The sequence below is a fragment of the Lutra lutra genome, chromosome X (assembly GCF_902655055.1).
Source record: "Lutra lutra chromosome X, mLutLut1.2, whole genome shotgun sequence".
Classification (NCBI taxonomy): Eukaryota; Metazoa; Chordata; class Mammalia; order Carnivora; family Mustelidae; genus Lutra; species Lutra lutra.
This window is the reverse complement of record NC_062296.1, coordinates 2632954-2660595: the sequence shown is the minus strand read 5'-3', so window position 1 is coordinate 2660595 and position 27642 is coordinate 2632954. Positions and strand designations below refer to the sequence as shown.

Below are 27642 nucleotides of genomic sequence, written 5' to 3'. Positions count from 1 at the left end.
GCCTTGAACTTCAACTTTTGTCCCCTTTGCTCATGAGGTCACCAAAACTATAGCTAAGTTTCATAACTCTCTTCTGATTACATAAATATCCTGACGGCAAAAATGGCTTCTACTGTTTAACTTACCTCTCTGGGTTCTCGTCGTCTTCTATATTTTAGCCTCATGGCTTTATGAGGGTTTTTTTTTCCAACTTTACTGACATACTATTGACATATATGTAAATTTAAAGTGTACAACATGATGATTTGATACACATACATAGTGTGAAATTATTACTACAATAAGATTAATTAACATTTTTATCCCCTCATGTAATTACCTTTCTTTGTGTGGTATTAATTTTAAGATCTTCCAAATATATAATACATTATTGTTAATTATAGTCACCATGCTGTACATTAGATCCACAGAACTTATTCATCTTATGGCTGGAAGTTTGTATCCTTTGGCCAAACTCTCCCCATTTCTCCCAACCCCAGCCCCTGGCAACCACCATTCTGTCCCTATCTCTTTGAGTTCAGCTTTTTTAGATTCCACATGTGAGAACATACATTTGTTTTTCTCGGTCTGACTTATTTCACATAGCATAATGCCCTTAAGGTCCATCCATGTTGTTGCAAATGACAAGATTTTCTTCTTTTTATGGGAGAATAATATTCCAGTGTGTGTGTGTGTGTGTGTGTGTGTGTGTGCGTGTGTGTGTGTGTATCACATCTTCTTTATGCATTCATCTATTGATGAACACTCATGTTGTTTACATGTCTTGGCTATTGTAAATAATGTTGCAATGAACACGAAAATACTGATATCTCTTTGAAATCCTGATTTTAAATTTCTTCAACTATATATCCAGAATCAGGATTACTGGATTATATGGCAGCTCTGTTTTTAATCTTTCGAGGAAACTCCAGTTTTCTACAGTGGCTGTACCAATGTACACTCCAACCAGCAGTGTACAATTGTTCTTTTTTCTCTACAGCCTCACTAATATTTGTTATATCTTGTCTTTTTAATACTAGACATTCTGACAGGTGTGAGGTGATCTCTCATTGCAGTTTTGATTTGCATTTCCCTGATGATGAGTAATGTTGAGCACCTTTCCATATAACTCTTGGCCATCTGTATCTCTTGGGAAAATATTTATTTAGATTCTCTACCCATTTTCTAGTTGGACTGTTTGTGTTTTTTTTTATTTTTTTATTTGGGGGGATTGGGGTTTATTTTGCTTTGTTTTGCTATTGAGTTGTATGAGTTCCTTATATATTTTGGATATTAACCCCTTACCAGATGTGTGGTTTGCAAATATTTTTCTCCCATTCTGTAGGTTGTCTTTTTATCTTGCTGATTGTTTCTTTTGCTGTGAAGAAACTTTTTCATTTGATATAATCTCACTTGCTGATTTTTGCTTTTGTTGCTTGTAATTTTGGTGTTATAGCCAAAAAATACTTGCCAAGACCAATGCCAAAGAGCTTTTTTTTTCTGTGTTTTCTACTGGTAGTTTTACAGTTTCAGGTATTACATTTAAGTCTGTAATTCCTTTCAAGTTAGCAGTGTAAAATGAGGTACAATTTCATTTTTCTGCATGTGGTTATCCAGTTTTCCCAACACCATTTATTGAGGAAATTATCCCTTCCCGTTAAGTCATCTTGACTTTCTTGTCAAATACTAGTTGACCATATATGCAAGAGCTTTTCTTTGGACTCTCAATTCATTCCACTGGTCTATGTGTCTATTTCTAATGCCATTAATACTGTTTCAATTACTATAGCTTTGTACCAAAGTTTAAAAATCAGGAGTTCTTTAGCTATTTGGGGTCTTTTGTGGTTCTGTATGAATGTCAGGATTTTTCTATTTCTGTGAAAAATGCCTTTGAAATTTTGACAAGATAAACCTCATTATTTTTAGCTTTTTCTTCCTATGTTTCATCCAGTTTATTTACTTGTCTTCATTGGGACAATAAGCCCAAATTACCTAGACTGACAGTACAACCCTAACCTGCCTAACTGCTTCCATTGCCCTCAATCTCTCTTCCTTCCAATTCCTCCTTTACAAAGTAACCATGATTATTCCAAGACACCATTCTGATTAAATCATTCCCTTGCACAAACCCTTCAAAAGCTTAATGTTGATTCTAAAATGAAAATCATATTTCTTAGTTTGTACAATTAGGTCCAAATCTTTCTTTCTTGCCTCATTTATTTACTGCACAGTGTGTGGGTGGTCCTCACTAGTACAGGTTCTGACTAATCATCTCTTGCCTTTTACCTCTCTACCCCTTTCTTACTCCAAATTTACCTACATTCCAGTTGAACTGGAACATTCACTGTCATGTGGCAGACCTGGGTCCAGAACATAGATGGTCTAACTAACTTCTCCCCATCTCCCTCTCCCTTCCCCTCTGACCCTGCCCCCCTCATGTGCACCAGGTGTTTGTGCTCCCTCTCTCTCTCTCTAATTAATTAATTACTATAAAATCTTTAAAAAAAAAGAAATTTCAACCAAGCATTACCTCTAGGGAAAGCAGAAGTGGTGGGAAGGCCCCCCGGGGATGCATCACCATCAACAACTTTTTGTCAATCTTTACAGTCACAGGGCCCCTAGGAATAAAACTTCAAGCTTCGGGCTTGTTTTCCATGAAAAATGAGAGATGGATTGTCTGTGAAATTTGATTCCAAGGTGCTGGGAACATCCCGCAACTAAATTAATCTACTCCCACCTGCTGGCGGCTGCCTGAACATCCAGTCAAAGTCGAATCACACCAAAAAAAATAAATAAATAAATAAAACAACATGCTTGAAGTAGGCAAACCAGGAAAAAGGGATTATGCTTTGGGCCTCTACTGTTATATAAACAGTATGTACAGGATGCCTGGGTGAGTGGGGATGATGGGAGCAGAGGTAACAGCAGCAGGAGTAGGTTCCACTGACCCACTTCGGTATGTGATAGTGACATATGGATCCTTATTTCTGCACCTATGTGGAAAGGTGAGCATTTGCTGCAATGACAAGGAAAAGAGGGGGTAAGGAGATGGGATAGGAAGATGTGAGGGTGTTCCGTTCTTAAAAGAAAACAGGGAACCGTGATACGCATTTTTTAAAAGTTTGATCCTAAAATGGTTAAGAAAGGTGTGGGAAACACTCAGCTAGCCAGGCAACTGAAGCTTTGTTGGGCACAAGTAGTTCCATCTCACTTCATTAAATACTGAGGGAAATTGGAAGAGGGCTGTATTTATGTCGGAATGTTCTAGCTAACGAAAAGTGACCTTGAATTTCATTTTCATTGCGACTCTTCTCAATGGCATGCCTTAGGAGGTTCAGTGTTAGTAAAAGTGACTGAGGTCTGTCTGCTGATTGCCCATCTGGCCCATGGGCTCAAGGGACACCTTTCTAAACTTGTTTTGTCATGTATCAAAGATGGGAATGACAGAGAGGATTGAGAGGAGGAATTTCCTTACCCTTTGACATCCTTTTGTTTCATAGGACAGAGTCAGGGCAGTGGGAAGAGCCCTGAAGCCAAAATGCCAGGCTTTTCCACACGATGGGGCCAGGATGCAAAAGCATTGCCTTGAATGGCTCTTCAAAGGCTAACTCAGTTGAACAACTGAAACGCAGCCCTATGCTTTCTTTCCCCTTCAAGGTGTGAGCCCTGGACCCTCACTTCAGCTCTGTGTGTCCTGGCTGTGGGACAGAGATCTCACAGCGATCCTGATTGCAGAGTCCTTCCAGTTCCCTGAGCATTGTCCTAGGGACCTAAACTTGGGGCCAAGAGCACTCTGAGAAATTAAAGTCTTTAGGAAACTCTTGGGCTATTGCATCCAATTTCCAGCCTGATGGAGGGTCACTCCTGCGTGGCCAGAGCTCTGTCATAAAACCCACCTGGTGATCCCCCACCACTCCACCCAGAGGCAAGGCATGCAGGAAGACTGGTGGGTCCGGGGTTTGGGAATGGACAGCGGTCAGATATGCGCGTCCAGCTCTTTCAGAACGCAGATTCAGCCCCGGCATTTTCAAATCACCTCGCGCCAGTCACCGCAAAACTCAAAAACCAAACAACAAAAATCCCAAACAAACTCTTGGGCACGCGCTAATCCAAGAGAAACGCAGATTTCGCATTTTTGCAGAGAGGGAGAGGAGGACCTACTGGGTGCCTAAAGGCGCGGATTTGTGCCCTGCCCCCGGCGGCCAGATTCCCCCCCAGCCCCCCCAACCCCGCCCTGCCGCCCTCACTCGCCCCCCGCCCCCACCACCGCCGCGCGCGGCCCGGCACCGCCCCTACCAGTGTCTGAAGCTGGCCAGGCTAGGACTGCAGAGGCCTGAAGGGGCGGGGGGCCTCGGGGAGCGCAGGCTGCGGGCGGAGGCGGCAGCGCGCGCCTTTTTGTGCGGCTCCCGGCCCCTGCTGGATTGGTTCGGTCAGCGCTGCCGTCGGAGTGGGCGGAGCCAGCCGGGCGCAGGGCTTGGAGTCCAGTCGCAGGCAGGAGCGGTCGCAGACGGAGCGCACTTGGCTGCTGCCGGGCGCGCTCTGGGGCCGCTGCGTCGGGCAGAGCTGCTGGGGGGCTGCTTCTCCTGGGCTCTGGGCTCTGGGCTCCAGCTCGGCGCCCGCGTTCCCTGCTTCCCATACCCTCGCTAGTGGCTCTTTAGAGACTCCCAGCGACCCCCCCAGCGCCCTCTCGCCCCGCACTCTGCCTCCATCCCATCCCTTTCCCCCTGCCGTCTCTCGCGCCTTCTAGCCCGGAGCTGTGTGGCCATGGGCATCAGAGGGATGCTGCGAGCCGCCGTGCTCCTGCTACTCATCAGGACCTGGCTCGCGGAGGGCCACGACCCCAGTCCTACCCCAAAATTCCACTTCGAGCTCTCCTCTACCGTGCCCGAAGTCGTCCTGAGCCTCTTCAACTGGTAAGCGGGTACCGCCAGCCTGGGCATGGCGGCGATGGGGACGCGCGGGCGGCCTGGGGCCTCTTGGACGGAGCGGGCTGGGGTCACTTGAACCCGGTTTGCTGAGCCCTGGCACTTGGGTCCTGCCTGCCGGTCCCTGGAGGGGGACGGGGTGGGAGTGGGGGTGGCCGATCGAAATAGAGCTCTGTGCTAAAGCCCACCTGTTAGCGCGGCGCCTCATAGAGCCACGCATGTACCCAAACTGCAGTCCCGGGGGTGGGGGGAGGACGGTGCCCTGGGCAGGTTTTCCCGGTCATATCCATTGGGCACCTGCGGGGTTGGGGTGGTAGCGGCACAGGGTGATGCACAAGTCACAGAACACAGAGAGTATAGAGACACCTGTTTGAGTAAGGATTTTAGTCTGTTCCCTGAAGCGCGTGCGTATGTTTGTGTGTGTGGTGAGAGACCGTTTCGAACGCCACAGATAGAAATTATTGACTCGACCTCGTCGGAGCCCAGACAGTGCGATCAGTGGCTGCATAACCGTATAGCTGTGTGGCCTGAGATGGTGTGCTCTTGTACTTACTCCTGTGAAAACATTTGAAGATTCCGTGGTTCTTTTCTGTGTTTGATTTCAAGTTTGGATCTGCAAATATCTGAATAGATGTTAAACAAACAGTCAGACTTTACATGTAGATCATACAAAAATGTGTATTTGCAGGAGCTCTGGATCCTGAGCGCTGTCCTATGGGTATTGAGTGGTACTAAACAGGCGGGAATGTGTTGTTTTAATTTGAGAATAATACATGTGTACACTTTGGAATGATGCAAAAGAGAATTTTGTCATTAAAGATGATTAGAAATAATTTTTAAATGACAAACCAGAAATGAACATGTATTCCGAAAAAAGGTGGGGGGATCTAGTCTGGCAAGGTTCCAGCAGACAGCCCTGCAATGCCCTCCACCCGACATACCAGACTGCGCTAGTGAACTAACGCACTCTCTCTGTCTCTCTCTCTGTCTCTCTCTCTCTCTCTCTCTCACACACACACACACACACATACTGTGATTTGGAGGGACCAATGTTCATTCCCTGGTCAATGCGTCAAAGATCCTAAGAGTCATAGTGAAGCCCAGGGCCTGTTCTCATTCGCAAACCCCTTTTGGAGAAAAGAGCCCCACTGAATGTCTAGGTGAATTGGATGAGCTTCAGAGAATTCTAGAAGGCCAGCTCTCTGCAGGGCTGAGCTGCGTGCACTTACATGGGCTCACCCAAAACACGTCTAGGCTGGATGCATATGCTTAGCCAGAGAGATGTTTGTTCCCAGAATACATGTCTTTTTGAGGGCAGCCCTTGGGCTCCAAAAATCTAAAATGGTTTGATTGGGTGGGGGTCTTTAATCTCTGCTACATGGGCAAGGCTCTCTCTGCCACATGTGCCCTTTGTCAAGCCTTAAAAAGCAGAGTTGTATAAACACAAGATTTACATAGACGTAAGAACAAAATGCCCAGTCCTAGCTTATGTAGGGAATGTACCTGAGCTGGAGAATGTAAATTGGCTGCCTCAGCTTGGGGCGGGGACACTGAGAGTGGAAGATGACCTTTCCTGAGGCAATTGGGTACCCCTGGAAGGACCCCCAGCAACCTGGAAAGCCGCATCCAGGCTGATGGCAAGATGGAGCTTCTTAAGGGGTTGAAGTGACACATTTATCTCAGGCCTTGAACCTGCCCACTCCCTCCCCTCTCCACTTCCCCTACAGTCTCCCCTCCTCATGCCCCCCCTCCCCAATCCTGCCTGGTAACAAGTATCCAGTCTTTGTGCCCCATTCTCTGGATAAAAGCAGAAGGGGGGAGGGGAAAAAGAGTGCGTCACGCTGCACTTCTGGCTGACTCATTGTAGGGAGGGAGAGGAGCAGGGAGAGACGGTACATGTATGACTATACATATTGGCATGTGTGCAGGAGGAAAGAAGGCTCCAGCACGTTGACACCTAGGGTATTCTTTGTTGTTTGCTCCCTGAGAAGTAATGTGGCATTTACTGATGACTTCTCTGTTTCAGCAAAAATTGTGCAAATGAAGCTGTGGTTCGCAAGATTTTGGACAGGGTGCTGTCGAAATACGATGTCCGTCTGAGGCCAAATTTTGGAGGTAAGCCACATTGAGATACTAGAATCCTTTGTGTTAGGTGGAATAGAGCTGAGACAGATGCAACGAGACAACCCCACTCTGGATGCTGACCAGTGGCACTCGCCAGACTCAACGCTTTTCCTCTACGGACCCAGCCTTCCTACCTCTGCGGAAAAGCTGCCTCAGAGCACTTCCATGCCCCCAACCCGCAGGCCTTTTGCTCTGTCCCCAGCAATTTCCCACTTCTGTGCCTTCTCTTGCAAGGGGCCCTTATGCCCCCTCCCTTAGAACAGCCTGAAGTGCACTCCCTGCGTGGCTGGGGAAGCAGTAACCCAGGATGGGCTCAAGATTTCCTGCTCCATCTATGGGGGGTGGCGGGACACATTCGGCTACTCGAACACACCTTCTTTGCACCTTGGACACTTGCGAAGTGATTAGCTAGCTCAGCTTGTTCAAAACTAACCGCATGGCCTTCTCCGTCCAGTTTACTCTTCCCTCTGGCATCCTGGGCACTTCTACCTCTGCCACCCCTTCCCAAAGCCTCCAGCTCCCACCAAGTTCAGTTCATTTAACACACTGCAGCAGTGTGATCTTGATAAATCCAGCCTGATCCCCTCACGAACTTTTGACGGCATTATTGAACTGCTTCCTCCGCTCTCTCTCTCTCTGCCTACTTGTGATCTCTGCCAAATAAATAAATAAAAAACTGTTTAGCCTAGCACTCAGACCTCAAGCACAGAGATGAGAAATGACAAGGACACTGACACAGGAAGCCCATCTGGGCTCAGTCACACAGCGTTAAGGGACAGGCAGTCTGCTCCAACCCCACAAAACAGGAGTAGCATTCTTTGGGCCAGGGGCCACCCACCCGGGAAACCTAGACCAAGGACAGACAAAAGGAAGGGAGGGTGTACTAAGTAGAAGTTAGTCACATTTCGGTTCAAAGGAAAAGGAAACAGAAAGAACTAAAAATCAGAGTGGCTAAGTTGGAGAAAGCACTCCACTTCCTGCTGGTGGTAGAACTGGACACCGACTCTAAAGGGTTAATGAATGCTCTTTGTTAATGAATTCACATTTATACATATGAATAGAGGTCTTTTGAATGCCCAGTGCCTCCACCCTGAAGGGCCCTCAGCCAGTGAGCTCTACAGTGTAGCCCACCGGCGTGGGGTGCTGTGATTTGCCTGGAGAGGCCCCTGGAAAACCAAAGCCCCAGGCTTTGGAAGTGGGACACTTAACTGGTTTTGCCTTTGCTGTGTTGCTCCCTCTGAGGGGAACTCTCTCCGGGATCCAAGGTGAGTGTGCGCTGGGCATTAGGGAGCTGGAGTAGAGAGGGCGGAGGGAAGGCTCTTTCAGTGTGGGGATTCAGAGGCTAGGGCGCACACTGGTTTTGGAACTGCCGCACCAAGCTCTGGTGGCTGTCAAGGGAGTAGCTACTCCACTTTCTCCTTTCCTCATTTTCACCTTTCTCAACAAAGGCTGACCAACAGCCATTCAAGTGCACCTAGCACACCCTTCCCACTGTTTCAGGTTGCCTTCTCAGCAGGCATCCAGGGCCAGGGGGAGGGAGCAGAGGCAAGGACCGGCCGCTGGGGATTATCAGGTGTGGCTGGTCCAGGGCATCTCCAAAGCACCTCACCACCATCTTCGGAGCTAACTCGGATTTGTTTGCACCTGATGCCTAACCTCCTAAATTACACTAAGGTTTCTGGTCCTGTAGACCTGGGGCATATGAGAAAAGATGGGTCCTCATGAACGTGGGAGAGCAAGGCCAGTGCAGGACCTTCTAGCATTTAGAGAGAAGAAAACACTACATGCTCTGTCTAGAACTGTCCTCTGGGCTGGGCGGTGGGGGGGGCACGGAATGCCAATCAATGGGACACTGGGTCAGGGGTTTCAGTGTTGGGGTAACCCAGGACTCCCTTTAATGCCTCCCACTGGACACAGAATCAAATTCCTCTCTGTCTGAAGTGAAATAGAGATTCAAGGACACACACACACACATAGAGAGGCTTCTCCTAACTGTGGTCAGTTTGGGTGGGTCAGTAATGAGGCTGTGGGAGCCTTATTGCTCCTTGAGAGCAGGAGGAGGAAGAGCCAGCTGCTTCTTTCTGGGCAAGAGAAGTGGGATTCCACAGCGTTGCCAAAGGCAGATCCTTGAGGACTTCACCTAGTTCAGCACCTGGCATGGCACAGGCGTAGAGTAAAGGAATGAGTGGGACAGCCTCATCATTCCTTCATTTATCTCTTCTTCCTCTGGTACTCTAATGGCTGCTAAGGAGGAAAGGACTTGTGGTAGCAAAATTTCTAAGAGGGAAGAAGTGGTTAACCCCTTTCTGCCTTCCTGAGCCCATCAGGAGGGATAACAATGGGATGTGAGACTGATGCCATCACCCCAGAGATAGCATTTAGACAACTTACCTGGAGATTTCTTGTTCCCTTCCATAGGATACCTTGGCTAAACTCTCATAAGGTGTCCCCGCTAGATTGGTAAATTGGAAAATAGTCCCAGGTCTCCTTCCTCCGGGCTACATCCCCAGGCCAGGACTCATGGCTTGGTGAGGGAAAAGGGGGCTACATTTCAGCTCCCACATACTCCTTCGACTGAGGGCCCTTGGACAAGGCTATGTCCTGGTCCTTTAGGGTTTGGGTCCCCCAGGACTCCACTGTGCCTGAGTAGCACAAAGTCTGACCCAAGAGTGAAGCGGGGGCAGGGATGGCTGCATGGCCCCTCTAGGGCTTGTTGCCTGCTTAACACAGTTTCTACCCTCTAAAGGCTATGATAAAGAACTACATTTCTAGAAACCTCTATCACCACATGCATTGCCGGAATCATTCACAGTAGCCTGAAGTGCTGGAGTCTGAGCTATGCCCTCTCTGGAGAGAGGCACGTTTACTTCGCAGTGGCCATTCATATGCTGATCCCGATCACTTGTCACTGCTTGAAACCCTGGGATCGGAAGAACGCTTTTCCATCTTCACAGCTCCACTTCAGGACTGTCAGCCTGCAGGGAAGCCAGCAGCCTAGAACTGCAAGGGTCTCGCATGTTCCCATAGCAGCGCTGTGGCGCAGCACATACAGAATGATGTCTTACCTGTGGGGCTAGGTGAAGACAGCTTTCAGCCAATAGGAAACAACAAAAAAAATGTTTTTCCACAGCACCTTATAGTTTACTACATATTTTCACATCCATTATTACATTTGAGAGAGCAGTGCTGACACCTAGGACCAAAAAAGAAAGCCAGGAGACAGAAAAACACTCAGACATACATTCAGTGACACTCACATATTAACATACACAGACACCCTCACACGTGCACCTCACAGGAACCAACTCACAAGTTCGTTCACTTATAAATTCAGTATACACACTTACCTGCACTCACATGCCCCTACTCACACATTTATACATGTTCACACATCTATGTACATACGAACATGCATACGCATGCACATACACACGTGAACATGTTCTCGCAAACACACTCAAAAATGTATTCACGCACGGGGGTGCCCGGGTGGCTCGGATAGCTAAGGGTCTGACTTCCGCTCAGGTCAGATCTTACAGTCCTGGGATCAGGCTTCCTGCTCAGCGGGGAGTCTGCTTGTCCCTCTGCCCCGCCCCACTACTCGTGCTCTCTCTCTCTCTCCCTCAAATAAATAAATGAAATCTTTTTTTTTTTTTTTTAGATTTTATTTATTTATTTGTCAGAGAGAGAGAGAGAGAGCGAGCACAGGCCGACAGAGTGGCAGGCAGAGGCAGAGGGAGAAGCAGGCTCCCCACAGAATGAGGAGCCCGATGTGGGACTCGATCCCAGGACGCTGGGATCATGACCTGAGCCGAAGACAGCGGCTTAACCCACTGAGCCACCCAGGCGTCCCGAAAAAATGAAATCTTTTAACATATTCACATGCTTCTGCTCCCACATTCACTTATACTCACACACAGACATGCTCACATATGCAAACACACTGCCAGGCTCACTCACATACATACAAACATCCACACACGTGCTTGGATGTCCACACACATGAACATACATATTAATATGTTCACACATTCACTCATACATATAAATTATTCATATCTACCCACATGCCTAAAAATGCTGATATCACTGTACATCTCATACATGCACACTCACGTGACTGCATGCAAACAGGCTAATGCTGTTTACGTAGGAGCTCACACAAGCATGTCCACCTGTTTAGCAGTTCACAGAAACATGCCCACGCATGAACTGGCTCACACATTAACACACATCCACGTGCACAAACACACTCACACATTAACATGCTCACGTATTCCCTCATACCTGCACAGGACACATTAACATACATGAATATGCTCGTGGATCCACTTGTACCTTGGCATGGTCACACATTCAATTACACACAAACACACCAATGTACACTCATATTTAATCACACACAAACATGCTCACACATCCACTCAAGCACAGAAAGGTGCTTACACCTTTGTTTCAGGTGTACAAATACACTCAGACACCCACATATGTAAGTGTGGTGAGTGTGAGTATGTAAGCATGATCACTAATCACATTTATAACTTGCATACATACAGGTAGGGTCACACACACAAACTTTCACGTATTCACATAATGAACATTCTCACTCACTGACCATAAGTCACAAACTCACACTTTCACTTGTGTTCCCAGACATTCACTCACACACTTTTGTTTACACATTCCCTCACACTTGCACTTAACATGCTCACACACAGACTTACACATGAATATGCTCATACATATGGACACACAGACACATCCACTCAGTACACAAACATACATACACTCATGTAAAAGCATCTTCAACGCACAAACATGAAAGTGCATTCACTCTCATGTGGACGTGCTTACAAGTACATGCACAGGGAAATAGGAAACACATTTACTCCCACACAAACATGCTCACATACATGCAACACCAGTTCACTCACACACATATGAATATACTCATGTTAACATGCTCACATACAAATTTGCTCACACACACAAACTCACAAATACATACATGCTCACACATTCACTTGCACATGAACACATTCATACACTTACTTCCACACACCAACCTGCCTGCATGCTTGCCTGTGCTTACACACTCACTCAAAGTTGCACACGAACACGCATGTCCGTTTGCATCTGAACACACACATTCACTCCCACACAACATGCCGACATGCATGAATGTGCTCACACCTTCACTCCCATGCAACACAAGCACACAGACGTGCTCATACATTCTCACACAGACATACCTACTCTCATGTGCACACTGACACATTCGCGTGCACGTGAACACAATCACATTCACTTGTGCATGTGAATATACTCACATACACTCATGTACACAACACACACATTCATTCACACAAAGACGCATACTAGCTCACAGATGGACATACTCACGTGCACTCACGCGAGTATGCTCCTGCACAAATAGTAGCTCTTGTTTTTGAGCTCATTGCTCTTGAGTTTTTAATCACAAAATCATTTAGAAAAAGAGTGCTTCATCCCCTTATTTTCTCTTTATTTCACCCGGACCCCTTCCTTTCATCATGTCATGGGCCAGGCCCTGCTCTAAGTCGTTGGCCTGCATTTATCATGAGATCAGTGCTGTCCTTATTCTGATTTTACCCATGAGGAAACTTAGGCTCAGTCAGGTTGGGTAACTTTTGTAATGTTTATTTAAATTCCAGTTAGCTAATGTACACTGTCATAAGAGTTTCAGGTGTACAGTGAACTGATTGAACAATTCCATACATCACCCGGCTCTCATCACAAGTGCTCTCCTTAATCCCATTCGCTTGTCTCACCCATCCCCCACCCCTCGCCTCTGGTGACCGTCAGTTCGTTCTCTAGAGTTACGAGTGATTCTTGGTTTGCCTCTCTTCCCTACCCCCTCCACTTTCATTGTTTTGCTTCTTAAATTCCACATATGAGTGAAATCCTGTGGTATTTGTCTTTCTCTGACTTATTCTGGTTAGCGTAATACCCTCTAGTTCCATCCATGTCGTTGTAAATGGCAAGATTTCGTTCTTGTTCGTGGCTAGGTAATATGCCATCACATCTTCTGCATCCATTCATCAGTCGATAGACACTTGGGCTGTTCCCATAGTTTGGCTACTATAGATAATGCTGCTATATAAATATCAATATCAAGGTGCATGTGTCCCTTCAAATTAGTATTTTTGTATTCTGGATAAATATGGAATAGTGCCATTACTGGATCATAGGGTAGCTCTATCTGTAATCTTCTGAGGAATCTCAGCCATTCTGGAAAACACTATGGAGGCTAGGTAACTTATTCAAGGTCACACAGCTAGTAAGTGTCAAAATGGGGTCCAAACCCAGGCAGTCTGGCTCCTGAGTCCATACTTTATCATACCTTGCATGTAATAGTGTCTTCCTGTGTTGCAGGTGCCCCTGTGCCCGTGGGAATATCTATGTATGTCTCCAGTATTGAGCAGATCTCAGAAATGACTATGGTAAGTATGCCAGCTTCAGCCATGGGCCTGGGAGCAGGGAACATGTGGCAAGGAGCAGACCCATAAGCCAACTCCAACTGTCCTGACTTGCAGCAGAGCCACATAAATGAACTTAGTAGGTTTTGGAAACTACAGCCACGTGCAACAAAAAAATAAATCAATCCAAATGAGTTATAAACCTAAAGGTTAAAGGCTCATGAAGGTTTTAAAAGAGAATATAGAATACTGTCTTTGTGCCTTTGTGGTAAGACTTCTTTAAAAAGTCATAGAAAACAGAAGCCATAAAAATAAATAATTTCAACTTTATTAAAATTCTCTACAGGGGCTCTTGGGTGGTTCAGTCGGTTAAATATCTGCCTTCGGCTCAGGTCATGACCTCGGGGTCCTGGGATGGAGCCCCACCTCAGGCTCCCTGCTGAATCTGCTTCTCCCTCTCCCTCTGCCCCTCCCCACCTCTTTCTCTGTCTCTCTCTCTCTCTCTCTCCCTCTAATAAATAAGTAAAATCTTTTTTAAAATTCTATGTAGCCAAAACTTCTAGAACCTCTGTTTAGCAAAACAGACAAATAAAACCAGTATAACAACTGTAAAAGGATAAGTCAGAGTGGACTGAGATACATGCAACACAAAGAAGTGCTATTGAAAATGTTTGTTATTTGTTTGTTTGTTTATTTATCTATCAGAGAGAGAGAGAGAACACAAGCAGGGGGACCAGCAGGCAGAAGGAGAAGCGGACTCCCTGCTGAGCAGGCAGCCCGATGCAGGGCTCAATCCCAGGACCCTGGGATCATGACCTGAGCCAAAGGCAGACGCTTAACCCACTGAGCCACCCAGGCGTCCCAATAAGAATATTTTTAAATATATATATATATTTTTAAGATTTTATTTATTCATTTGACAGACAGAGATCACAAGTAGGCAGAGAGGCAGGCAGAGAGAGAGAGAAAAGCAGGCTCCCCGCTGAGCAGAGAGCCCAATGTGGGGCTTGATCCCAGGACCTTGAGATCGTGACCTGAGCCGAAGGCAGTGGCTTAACCCACTGAGCCACCCAGGCGCCCCAAGAATATTTTTAAAACAATAGAAAAATTATTAGAGAATTTGAACAGGAACTTCACTTTTGTGAAGAAAACCCAGTACCAGATGAACATGTGAAAGTGTGTTTGACTTTATTATTAATCACTGAGCAAGAATCCATTCCATACGTACCAGATGGGCAAAAGTCAAACGTCAGACAGTAGCAGTGCTGGCCAGGCAGGAGCACTGGGAACTCTCATTTGCCCTTGGTAAGGGGGTAAAGTGGAACTTTCATGTCATTATTTTTATTTCATGTTGACTTTGGTGTAATACATAATATATTCACATGAGAGAATGTTCTCTCCAGTGCGACTGAACAAATTTTAATTACAGACATCAACATGAAGGAATCTCACAAATAGAATTTTGAGTGAAAGAAACAAATTATGAATACATACGTATGATTCCATTTGGAAGAAAAATTTAAAAATAGGTCCAAGTAGGCAGTATGTTTCCTAGAAATACATATATAGACAATAAAGCTAACCAAAAGCAACAGAGCTATTCTCATTAAAACCTAAGATAATGGATACTGCTGGGAGATAGGTGTGGGGAGTATGTTCTGGAAGAAACACATTGAAACTTGAAAGTTGTTGGTAATATTTCATTTCTTAACCCGGATTGTAATTGCATGAAGCTCAGTTTATTCTTCACATTTAACACTCTTTCATGTTCCAGTACTCATCTATATTTGGGATGTGTTTTGTACACCTGCACGCACACATGCACACACACACTTTGAGGATGGACAACCGCACAACCTCATTTACGACTGGGAGTTACCTTTCTCTCCTCAGGACTATACGATCACAATGTTTTTTCATCAAACCTGGAAAGATCCACGTTTAGCATACCATGAGACCAACCTGAACTTGACCCTGGACTATCGGATGCTGGAGAAGTTGTGGGTCCCTGACTGCTACTTTCTAAATAGCAAGGATGCTTTTGTGCATGACGTAACTGTGGAAAATCGCGTGTTTCAGCTTCACCCAGATGGAACAGTGCGGTATGGCATGCGGTGAGTTTTCCCCTGGCAGGCTTCCTTCTCCCCACGGAGTAGCCCATGAGTGCACATAAGGGACACACTAAGGAGCCCGTTGGTGTCTTGCAACTGCCCCCTCATTCAGCCTACCTAGCAGTCAAAGGGAAACCGTCGGACTTTTCCACAGCCGTCCTCGGCTGTCCTGTCCACACACCTTGCTCATCCTTCAGTCCCTAACTTCAATGCCATCTTTGTCAAGAAACCCTCCTTGATTTTCTCCATTCGAAGAACTCTCCCTCCACCTTGGCATGGCATACATTCTGTTAGGTATCTTCGTTTCTTTTCTCTTCCATGACGCGAGGGAGGGAGACAAATGAATGCCGAAGCCCACGCAGTGGTCACTGGTCGTTGGTCGTATCTGCATCAGGCCGGGACCCGGGGTGTGCAATGTATGTCTGTCGAGTAAGGCTCTACACACACAGAAGGCACACGAGCAGGACATCCTCACTGGCTTATTTAGAGCCCAGCATGGGGTCGCTGGGGCTCCCCTCGCAGCATCATCGCTTACAAACTACCATTAAGACAAGCGTGAGAGAGAAGTGCAGCTCAGAAAATTGCTGCAAGAGGTAGTTGCACCAGGACTCAGCCCCCATCTCTGAGTCTCTCTTTCTCTGGGGTGCTCCCGCTCCGTCCCTTGATTTCTCTTCTTTCTCCGCGGTCCAAGGTGCTAGAGTGAAAAAACAACAAAGCTGCATGGAGGATCCATGGAAGGGTCACGCACACACGCACGCACACACTCTACCCAGTGTACAAAATGGAAATGACCTCAAGGGTTGAAAAGGACTGGGCCTGGTCTCCCTTCTGCCACTTCTGCGGCTCCTCCAAGGTCCTTCCTCAGATTCTTCTCGCAGACACACCACGTGGCAACTTGAAGCCCCCACCCAACACTCCACAGCCCGCCTTAGATATGCGAATAGCTCCTACCCACTTACACCTAGTGCTGTCATTTTGCACAGCCCCAGTGGCCTGTGTGCACAGAGACGAGAGCGCTGCAGAGCAGCCCCCACAGCCAAAGTCGGGCCTGAGTTCCAGCTCGCATCCATGCCCGCACACCACGCACGGGCACTCCCCGTTGCACCGGGCAGCTCGGCAGCTTCAGGGCAGCGCCATTTCCTATTGACAGCCCTTGCTCTTTCTTCAGCAAGAAAGGCCGCTTTCTGTCTCTCTGTCCAGTCTCCTCAAGGGCCCTTCCCATCCTGCTGCCCTGAGGTTTCCTTTCAGACCTCTTAGTGTCTCTGTCACATACACATTCCCTCTCTCCGCCTACACAGCTGTGACCCAGCTTTCCTCTAGGAGGAAGGAAAGGAAGAGGAAAAAGAGGGAAAGAAAAACATGAGGGAGGGAGGCAAGGAGGACCCAGCTCTAGCGTAAGCAGTTCGGGAATGTGTTAGCTGGGGCAGTACCTGGAGTATCTCTCAGTTTTCTCAGGAATGGCGGCTTTCCCAGGCTTGACTCACCTTTCCCTTCCTTTTGCTTTTCCTCTGCAGACTTACCACCACGGCAGCTTGTTCCCTGGATCTGCAAAAATTCCCTCTGGACAAGCAGACCTGCAAGCTGGAAGTGGAGAGCTGTACGTCTATCTTCCAAGGCCCCTCCTTTTCTACTTGAAGTTACCGTCCTCCAGAAACCAAAGGCAGAGTGGACAGTGACAGGGAGGGCATTATCTCCCCTACTCCCTCCCTCCGCATTCTCTCTCTCTTCAACAGATGAACAGACAGACAGAAGTATACACGAAGCATCTGGGAGAAGGTGGCCTTTCATGTGTGAATAGTCAGTCCCACGGAGAAATCACAGCTCGCTATTGGGAAACTATGTACAAGCCAGCGGATAGGAACACATCTGTTTGCTCTGTTTTCTTTCCTGGCCAAGAAACTCCCAAAGGGAGAATTCCCTTGCCAAGTGCCCCCCTCCTTTGTGCTCAGACTCAGAAAACCTCAAAGGTGTCCCCAAAGTGCAGGCTCTGACCATCCTTTGGTTTCCACAGTCTGCGCTGCGGTGAAATCTGCCTATTTCTCAGACTGACGCTATTTCTTTCCCTCTCCCAGATGGCTACACGGTTGAAGACATTGTGTTATACTGGGAAGGCGATGGGAATGCCATCCAGGGGACTGAGCAGCTGCACATTCCTCAGTTCAGCTTCCTGGGAAAGACGATGTCCAGCAAAGAGGTGGTTTTCTACACAGGTGGGTCTGATCTTCTCTCCCATTTCTTCTCTCTTTTGTACCCTGGAACACTCCTGGACATCTGTCTGCCTTTGACCTCTACACTCTCTGCTGCCTTCTCTCCTATTTCCTTCCGGCTCTAGACACCTTCCAAAACCCCCTTCAAGTGAGAAAATGGGTGTGGAAGCCCTTGGCCAACCTTGATGCTTTACAGGTGTAAAAGGTTCATGCTCTTCCTCTCTTGAGCCAGCCTCTCCCCCTCCTTCTGTTTGTCACTTCGAAATATTCCCTATATCTCCTATTTCAAAAATCCAGTTGACATTAAACAAGTCAAGAAGGAAGGAGGAGAAAACAAATCAACCATGCCATATGGGCCTACAGACATGCCACTGTCACTGGCCTTAAGGTGGCAAATAGGGTCAGATTGGCAGGCTGCCCGGGCTGGAATATTAGGGGCTTCCCCTCCTCTATCCGGTACTTCACCCTGAAAATCCCCTCAGCCCTACGAAGCTAACACCAGTGTGTCTCCTTGTCAGGTTCCTATGTGCGCCTGATACTGAGGTTCCTGGTCCAGAGGGAAGTCACCAGCTACCTTGTGCAGATCTATTGGCCTACTGTTCTCACCACTGTTGTCTCTTGGATATCGTTTTGGATGAACTACGAATCTTCTGCAGCCAGGGTGACAGTTGGTAGGTCCTCTCCTCATCCCAGGGAGGAACCTGGATCATCTTGCTCAGAAAAAAGTCAGGAGTAAGAGAGAAATACTTGAGGGGGTATGTGACTGCACAGGCAAGGAAGCATTTGTCCAGCCGCTTAGCCCAGCAGAGAGACTGATATTACAGACAAGTGTGGAAAAAAAAAAAAAAACATCAGGCCTGGGATCTTGGTATGTCAGATCCAAAGCATTAGAATGCATTATTTGCTGGATACATGAATGGACAAGGCACAAATTTAGATCAGAAATGCAAGACAGCAAACTTTGATTAAGCAACATATCAAAATACCTATCAAAATGGCAGTAGGACTTCCAGAGAAGTCCTAACCCTCAATGAGTAATCTAGTGGAATGCTGGGATAGATACTATGAGATGCCGAAGGAGGAAATGACCCAGATCTTGTTGGCTAAAACTGCACCAGAAAAGTCTTGCTCAGACTGGGTTTTCAAGACTTGTAGGAAGCAGAGGCATAAGACTTGTCATTCACTAAAACATGAAATTGCTATTAAAAGACACAGTGGGGGGCACCTGGGTGGCTCAGTCGTTAAGCATCTGCCTTCAGTGCAGGTCATGATCCCATGGTCCTGGGATCGAGCCCCACATCGGGCTCCCTGCTCAGCGGGAAGCCTGCTTCTCCCTCTCCCACTCCCCCTGCTTGTGTTCCCTCTCTCGCTGTGCCTCTTTCAAATGAATAAATAAAAATCTTAAAAAAAAAAAAAAAAGACACAGGGGCCCTAAATGGGAACTGAGTCACAGCGTGCCTGGGGTAGGAGCTGTGGGGAAACAGGGGAGTTGCAGAGAGAAAGGAGGAGTGACTTGGAAAGACCTTGCAATTCGAGTTTAAGCAGTTAGAACGTCATGTCCAAGCAATGGGGAGAACCAGAGGTTTCGAACAGTACCAGGGTGTGGCCTATGGAATCAGCTCCCAAGTTTATCTGGTCCCAGTGGGCCCCACAACCAGGTCTGGTGTTTTCTTCACCATCTATGGGGCAGAGTCCTTTAGGAGCACATGTTGGACTAAACCTTTGATATTTGTGTAATATTTTAAGGACTCACAGACCTTTCTGAGGGACATGATCTAAAAGAAAGCCTATGCTCTGGAGGGCAAAAGAGCCTGGAGGTGTAAGTTACTGTGAAACCATGGCTGGAGACTTTGGACTTGATCCTAAGTGCAATGAGAAAAGTCACAGAATCATCTAAGCACAGTCTGGGTGTAAAGCTGGGGAGAAAGAGCAAAGAGAGCACTTGAGCAAAGTCCCCGGGCCTAGAGAGCTGAAGGCCTTTGGCTGCAGGCTCTCCCAACCCCAGAGAGGATGGCTGCTCCCTTCCTGTAGGATATGGGCCCAATGGCTTGCCAAGAACTTCAGCCACCTGAGGGGGCTAACCCTGTGCCATGTTCTTTATAGGTCTGACGTCGATGCTCATCCTGAACACCATCAACTCACATCTGTGGGATAAACTCCCCCAAGTGGCCTGTATTAAGGCCATCGACATCTATATGGTTGTATGCTTCTTCTTCGTGTTCCTGTCCTTGCTGGAGTATGTCTCCATCAATTTTCTTTTCTACAGCCGAGGAGGATCCAGGCGCAACCAAAGGCGACACAGGAGAGCCCGAAGAGTCATGGCCCGCTACCGCTACCAGGAAGTGATGCTGCAGGTTTGGCTCTCTGACCAACAGTCAGCTTTCCCTGATTAGGGATTAGGCACCTTCTTAAGCCTAAGCTTAGCCCCTGACCCTTTCGCATTTCGTAGTTCCCTTAATCCTCACACGGCACACACTCTCACACACACACACACACACACACACACACATCAGATAACAAAGAAATAGAACACTTTATCGTCACTCCTTTATAGGTCAAATCATTGTCGCAAGGTCACAAAGCAGTAAGTGGCAGAACTAGATCTTCCCAGACTCTTTGACTTCAAATCCAGTCCACTTAGCATACTTTCAAGGGCAGGTGATGGAACAGAGGGAAGAGGAGCACAGGGAGGCTGAAAGGAAGAGAAAGACGCCAGAGGAGCCGGCCTACCCCTCCTTCCTTTGCTCTTTCAATTCCCAAAGCCATGCTGAGCCTTTTGTCGCCCACTGGCAGTACGTTACCTCCCAGCGGCACCCGCTTCCTTCACAGGAAGCCCAGCCACACCTGCCCGAGGAGGCTTGGCTCCTTGCACCACATAGCACTGCAGAGAGAGCAGCTGCCCCAGGGAGACGCGGGCTGGGCAGCCCCCGCGGGTGTGTCTTACATGCTAACAGCCTCTTGGTCCTGTTCCTCAGCCCTTTGCGCGCCGGAGATGCCGGGAAGAGATGATTCTGTCAGTGGAAAAGATCACCAGTCACATTGCGAGTGCTGACGAGGAAAGCCCTCTCCCTCTTCCTCCCTCCCCACCACCGGTGCTTATTCATGTAGGATATGACCCTCCCGAAGTCAGAAGTCTATCTACCATCTCCCTGAAGGGTGACCAGATTAGCATAGAAGACGAAAGTGGCTCTCTTTCCTCCAGACCGGTGCAGGCCTGCCTGGCAAGCCTAGAAAGCCTCAGCTCTTTGATCTCCATCCCAGGGCAGGCCCCATTGGCCACCTCAGAAAGCCTTAGCTCACTTTCTTCTCTCTCGGAGCAGGCCTGGACGGGCTCTAGGGAAAGCCTGAGTGATCTCCCCTCCACCTCAGAGCAGGCCCTGCACAGCTATGGCTTTCACTTTAGTGGTTCTGAGACTGATGACCGTTTTATTTGTCCTGAAATCCACAACCGTGCTGACGCCCACGGCCATGCTGATACCCGTGACCCAGAAGATCCCAAAGAGAACTTGAGCTTGGATGAAAGTCATGGCCATGGCCCTAGGGGGAGGCATCTGCTTGTCTATGGCCACAGGTGTGTGCAGGAAGCAAGCTACAGCCTTGAGGAGATCCGTAGCAACCTTGAGGAGATCCGTAGCAACCTTGAGGAGATCCGTAGCTTGCCTGATGACATCAGAGTTGAGAGCGGCTACCTTGACCTTGAGAAGCAACTTAGGCGTGATCTTGATAGTACCTGGAGCCTTAATGTTGATGGGTTCCCAGGCTTTGACCAAGACAAGGACAGTAACTCAGAGTCTGATGACAGTCGCCCCCCAAGTCCTAGGTGCTCCTTCAGCGAAGCGTTCTCCTCCAAGCTCTTTGACCCTGACTATGTCCCTCAGGTCGACAAGTGGTCCCGGATCCTCTTCCCTCTTGCCTTTGTGGTGTTCAACATTGTCTACTGGGCATATCATATCTATTAGTCCCATGGTGCCCCTTTCAAGGTTCCTCCTGATTCCATTTTGCCTTCTTTTCTTGGTTCACTTTATTTTGTGATTATTTGGACAGTTGAATCAGTTCCGCCCTTCTCTTTATAAACATGAGGTGGGAAGTAGTTGAAAAGGATGTGTTCTAGCTGGAAGGAAAGGGACTGAGGAGGAGCTGGAGTTATCGCAGCACACTGATTTTCCTTTTCTGCTAGAGGACTATCACCTTTTCAAAGACTCCTAACAGCTGTGAAGCACAGAAAAGCCCCTGGAAATGCTTGGAGGACAAAGCCAGGATGGGAGACAGAGGAAGGATCCAAGCCCTATGCATAAACATTTCTGGGCGTTTTTCTGCCTCCCCCACCCCTGGCCCCATGATGTGCTGAATTTCCTTTTACATTACTTTTTTTCTTCTATTTTTCCCTCCTGGGAATTGAGTCCTTGCTCACCCCCTGATTAAGGTTTCACCAGAGAAAGTCAAGCTAGGTTGAGCAGGGGTGCACAGGGGGAGCACTAGCCATCATGTGCAAGTGCAGGGGGCTGGCTCTAGGTAACTTGGGGAGATCTGAAAGTGCCTCTTCCCCACGGAGTGAGATGTCAAAGTGAGAGATCATGTTTCCAGCAGGAGCTTGCAGGGGGTGATGAGGTCAAGTTGGAGATTCCCAGATTGAACTGGCATCTCTGGAGGGACTAGGACTTCTCTTGTCTATATTTCTGCTTGACAATGTTTGATAATACAGACTGGGGACTGGGTACGTCTGTCCAGGTCAGATGCTGACTTGATCACTAGTCCCAGAGCAAACACTTGCTGAAAGAAGACTAGGGTCAGGAAATTCCGACTTGCTGTTTCATTCCCTGGTCTAGAACAGCAGACGAACAATTGTTGTGAATCTCTGTAGTAATCCTGTGTGTCTAGTGCATAGCAGATGTCAACAAGCTCACCGACCCATCATATTGTCACAGCCTCACAGGAGCCCAGTGAGCCAGGGAAGGCAAAGCACGTTGTCCCCACTCTTCCAAGGGGAAAAGATGGAGCTTATGTCTCATGCTTAAGGATGGTAAGTGGTAGAGGTAGTAGGGTAGTAAGTGGTAGAGCCACGCCACTTGTTCTTCTTTCTCCTTATCCTCTTAACTCTCTCATCTGAAGTGCTCCCCTTTCTCCTCCCCTCTTTACAAATGGGGGCGCTCCATCAGGTTAGCTAATTTGCTAGGCACCAGACCTCATTCTATAGCACGTGGAACATCTCTGCAGGAAGTGGCCCATGGCCGGCCAGTGAGTGTGAACCAAGCACATGAAACATGGGTACTGCCCACTCGGGGGGCCACTAAGGGAAATAGAAAGTAGCCTGCGCTCCCTTTCCTAGCAGCTCCACCTCATTAATGGAGGCCATGGGGGAACAGGACTTGCCGAGCACTCAGCCTGTGTTTCTCCTTCCTGCCTAGGCAGCCTCTCCCGCAGCCCCTCAGCCACCTACCCTTTTAACTGTGTGTCCGTGTTTGTGTTTCTGTGTATAGCTGAGTGCATGTGTGCGTCACAGTAATTCTGTATGTACATACACCCATTTGAGAAGCTGTACAGTTCTATGTATAGTAATGTAAATCTCTATCGGTGTGTATAAGAGTGTATATATAACAACCCCTATGAAAGAGTGTGTGTGCTTGAGTGGACGCACATGGGTATATGCCGTGTGTATATGAGAGCATGATTCGAATGAGTGTGAAAGGAAAAACACCCGAAAGCATATGTATTTCGCGTTGGTGGCTCTTCTAGAACCATCCAAATTCCTTTGGCCTGTTCCCACATTAGTGGGGGGTGCGTATTTGGCCGGGCTGGTTAACTGACTGTTTCTTTCCAACTTCCTGTTCCAGGGAGCAGTGTCTCCCGGTCCCCATCCACTCCTCTCCTCCTCTCTCCACCCATCTGTGCTGTCTCCTGGACAGAAGACACAGGAGAAGTGAAGGTCGTCCCAGAAAGTGACAATTTAGTGCTTTGAGATAGGAAGCGCTTGAACAGGGGATAAGCTAGGATTGCAGAGCATGTTGCTTTGTCCTGAAACGACAGGTTTCAGTAACAAAGGCAGGGTTTGGGTGGGGGGAGCAGTGCCTTGAAGATGCATTAAGGACAGATATATGATGTAGATAATGGGTGGGGAAAGCTAAAGAACTGGAGAGGGACTTGTATATAGCCTTGAGAACTCAACCCCTTCTTGCAATCACATTGTAAGCCCGATACATGCCGGGGCTGAAGGCCGCCAGAGGCAGCTGGTTGATGTGAGGAAATCGCCCACGGTATCCACTGCAGCACTGGAAGCGGAGAGCTAAAGGTGCCTGGGAGAGGGCTGCAGGCATGGACAGTAGGGCTGGACCCTTTGGGGGCCAGGAGCACTGTAGTAACCCATCCTGCATCTTGGGACGGCCTTGGATTTGAAGTCCACAGAAAGATAGCATCAGAGGGGTGAGAGGATTGACCAAGGAGAGAGGTGCAAAGGAGCCCCAGGGGCTGACTACCTAGATCAGCCCAGTTTGACAGCTCTCTTCTCTTCTATACACACAGAATACAAATACAGCCTCCTGCCCATACATACCCACAGACACCTACGCAGTCACACATACACGTAAAGACATGTGGACAGGTCATCCTCAGCACCAAACAGAGGTATACACAAACATGTACACACTCACAGTCACTCACATATATATTCACATGCACAATCACACACGATTACCCTCATATTCGTGTGCACGCACACACACAAACACTCAAAAAACAGCTAAAAATAAAAAAGTGGCCACTGGGGTATCTAAGATCTCTTTTTGGAAACCTCTCACAGAAAGATCCAGGTTGGGGGGCACCTGGGTGGCTCAGTGGGTTAAGCCTCTGCCTTCAGCTCAGGTCATGATCTCAGGGTCCTGGGATCGAGCCCCGCATCGGGCTCTCTGCTCAGCAGTGAGCCTGCTTCCTCCTCTCTCTGCCTGCCTCTCTGCCTACTTGTGATCTCTCTCTCTCTCTCTGTCAAATAAATAAATAAAATTTAAAAAAAAAAAAAAGAAAGATCCAGGTTGGGAGAAGAGAAATGACCCCACATCTGAGGCTCCCATCATGGCTATTGGAAGACTTGCTTCCTGGAGAAAAGCATTGGATGATTTATTGGGATATGGGTTTCCAGAACCCTGGAGGGCCTTTGAGCCCTGTGGGAAATGAGCGGTTTATTTGAGGTGATGTCATACAGAGAGATTGGAGCCATGGGGACTGCAAAGTAGGTTTGAAGATGTGTCTCACGGCAATGCACGGGAAGGCTTCAAGCCCAGAAGAGAGGCAGAGAGGCCAGTTGTAAATATCTCTGTAGATCCATGTAGCTAGATAAAAATATTTATACCTTAAAAAGAACATCTTGCCCTCAAGTGCTGCAATGAAAACAGTTGAACTCAACTACAACTCACACTGTGTGAGGTTATGTGTCAAGGTGAGGTGGAGGTTTGGCAATGACACCTTTGCAGAAATTTGAACCTTCTGAGTTTGTCATGGACTGGGTCATTTTAGCCTGAAAATTGCCAGATCTCCCCTTGTTGTGTTCCGTGTGTGTTCTGTCATCAGCGTCATTGTTGACCCTATCCTCAGCCAGCTGCCTACATCCCGCCCCACTCCTCACCTCACACCAAGTAACTCCGGAAGTGCGGAGCCTTTCTCAGCCCCAGCCAATCAGAGGGTGCTTGGGGGCAGAAGGAAAGGTCTTGTTGAGTCTGGGATGGAGCAACCCCCACTTCAGTTTTCTACCTATCTTTCCTCTTCCTCACATGGGCTATCCCATTAACTTTGCCCCTAGAATTCCTTCACCACCACTACCTTATTGTAAGGACGTGTGCCTTTACAGAGAGAACGGATGATCTGTTGGGTCTTACTGGAGCTTGTAAAATGTATTCTTACAATCTGGGTCATCTTGTTAATAGCAAGGCTGTAATGTCTTTGCATATTTAGAACTGAGCTTTGCTGAGACTGTGGCCATTCCTAATGAGGTTTCTTCTGTACATTAAAGAACTAACCCTTTGAGCTATTAACTAATGAATGCATTTGCTAAGCTATCAACCTGCATGGTACCTTGCCATGGTGTTGAGCATCAAAAGAAATCGTGACTTGTTCTATTGAAAGTGCAGTGTGTTTGTGTTTGTTTTGTAGTGTCCTGTGATCAGTATGAAATCTCTATTATCAGTGTTGGGTTTTCAGGGGAGGGGAGGGGGGGGGGTGTTACAGTGTCTCTCTGATATCTTTCAATTATAAAATAGCCCCAGTTGGTCAGGGTCACCTCTGTTAATTCAACGTGTGTGAGACTTTGCACCTACTCTATCTTGCCGTACTGTATCCCTGGGGTCAGGAGTCATCAGCAGAACTGAAGGAGCCCGAGTGTAGTGAAACTGGCTGTGGTGCCTGACTTTGGGCAGTGCCAGAGAGTTCTTCAGATAGGCAAGGCAGTGCCATTCTGAAGCAGATGAACTACAGTAAAACCACAAACATGGAGGTCTTCAAGGAAACCAGGAGAGGAGGAGGACTGAGACCCATGTGTCTTACTGGCCTGACCTGCAGAAGGGTACAGAACAGCAGAGATCCCCCCGAAGACCCAATTCCCTCTTTGTCCTCATTAAATGTACATTTTTGCATGAAAAAGACCTTGACCAGTCCAGACTTCAAAGAAGGAAAACATGAAGAAACAAAATTATGCTTCTGAAAAGTATGCTGAAATAAAGGTTTGTAAATAGTCAAAAGGAGAAAATAAACATGTAGTGGCAATTATACTTATGGGTTGTTGTGTTTCCTCTCTGTCCGATTGGAAAGGAGTTCCTTCTGGGCCCAGGAAGCCTCCGGCTTCCACTGTTCTTCACCTTTGCCTCCCCAAGGCTTTGCACACTGACCTGCTCATACCCTAAGATATTTGAATCCATGGTTTTCAAGCAGAGTGGAAATAGTAATGTACAGTTGATATCAGTTTACACTTTCACACAAGCCATTTTAATCATTTAAAACAAAGGGCACATGTTGTGATGAGGACTGGCTGTTATATGCAACTAATGAATCATTGAACACCACATCAAAAACTAAGGGGCACCTGGGTGGCTCATTCAGTTGAGTATCTACTGTCAGTTCGGGTCATGATCCCGGGGTCCTGGGATCGAGACCCACAGCCTGCTTCTCCCTCTCCCTTGCCTGCTTCCCCCTGCTTATGCACACGCTCCTGCTGTGTGTGTGTGTGTGTGTGTGTGTGTGTGTGTGTTAAATAAATAAAATCTTTTTTTTTTAAAGATCTTATTTATTTATTTGAGAGAGAGACAGTGAGAGAGAGCATGAGCGAGGAGAAGGTCAGGGAGAGAGAAGCAGACTCCCCGTGGAGCTGGGAGCCCGATGCGGGCGGGACTCCATCCCAGGACTCCAGGATCATGACCTGAGCCGAAGGCAGTCGTCCAACCAACTGAGCCACCCAGGCGTCCCTAAATAAACAAAATCTTAAAAATAAACTGATGATGTACCATATAGGCAGGCTAACTGAATATGATGGAAAATAAATAAATAAATAAATAATAAGTAAAACAAAAACTGTGAAACAAGTCAAGCCACCATAGTGCCAAAATATAATGTGAACATTTATTTCCATTGGCAGGGGAATCTTAATTAAGAACATTAAAAAAAATCTCTTTTGCCAACATGGATGTACAAACGAGAGAGCAAGAAAGCCCTATGGGGTTGGGACGAGGGCATGCTCACGTTTTAAAAACTTTGTAGAGTCCTGACCATAGTTAGAACTTGGGGTTGAGGTCCCTGGCCTGCCAATGAATTCACAAGTGTAGGTACCTCGAGGGTCTCTGGCCCAGTGAGTAGAGTTTGTTAG

The 27642-nt window shown here is 47.5% G+C and overlaps 1 protein-coding gene and 1 long non-coding RNA gene across 2 annotated transcripts; both read left to right on the top strand.

The window, feature by feature from the left end:
- The first annotated feature begins 4667 nt into the window (after window positions 1-4667).
- On the top strand, window positions 4668-21846 carry GABRQ (gamma-aminobutyric acid type A receptor subunit theta). Its single transcript, XM_047715984.1, has 9 exons — window positions 4668-4892; window positions 6931-7019; window positions 13443-13510; window positions 15380-15600; window positions 17112-17194; window positions 17670-17807; window positions 18323-18475; window positions 19908-20158; window positions 20780-21846. Exons 1-9 carry the CDS (start codon window positions 4744-4746, stop codon window positions 21761-21763), a joined length of 2136 nt encoding a protein of 711 aa, XP_047571940.1. The 5' UTR covers window positions 4668-4743; the 3' UTR covers window positions 21764-21846.
- A 2110-nt stretch (window positions 21847-23956) lies between these two features.
- LOC125091889 (uncharacterized) lies at window positions 23957-26554 on the top strand. The gene is made up of 2 exons (XR_007124779.1): window positions 23957-24607; window positions 24826-26554. It is a non-coding gene; the product is annotated as an uncharacterized LOC125091889 (long non-coding RNA).
- The last annotated feature ends 1088 nt before the right edge of the window (window positions 26555-27642 follow it).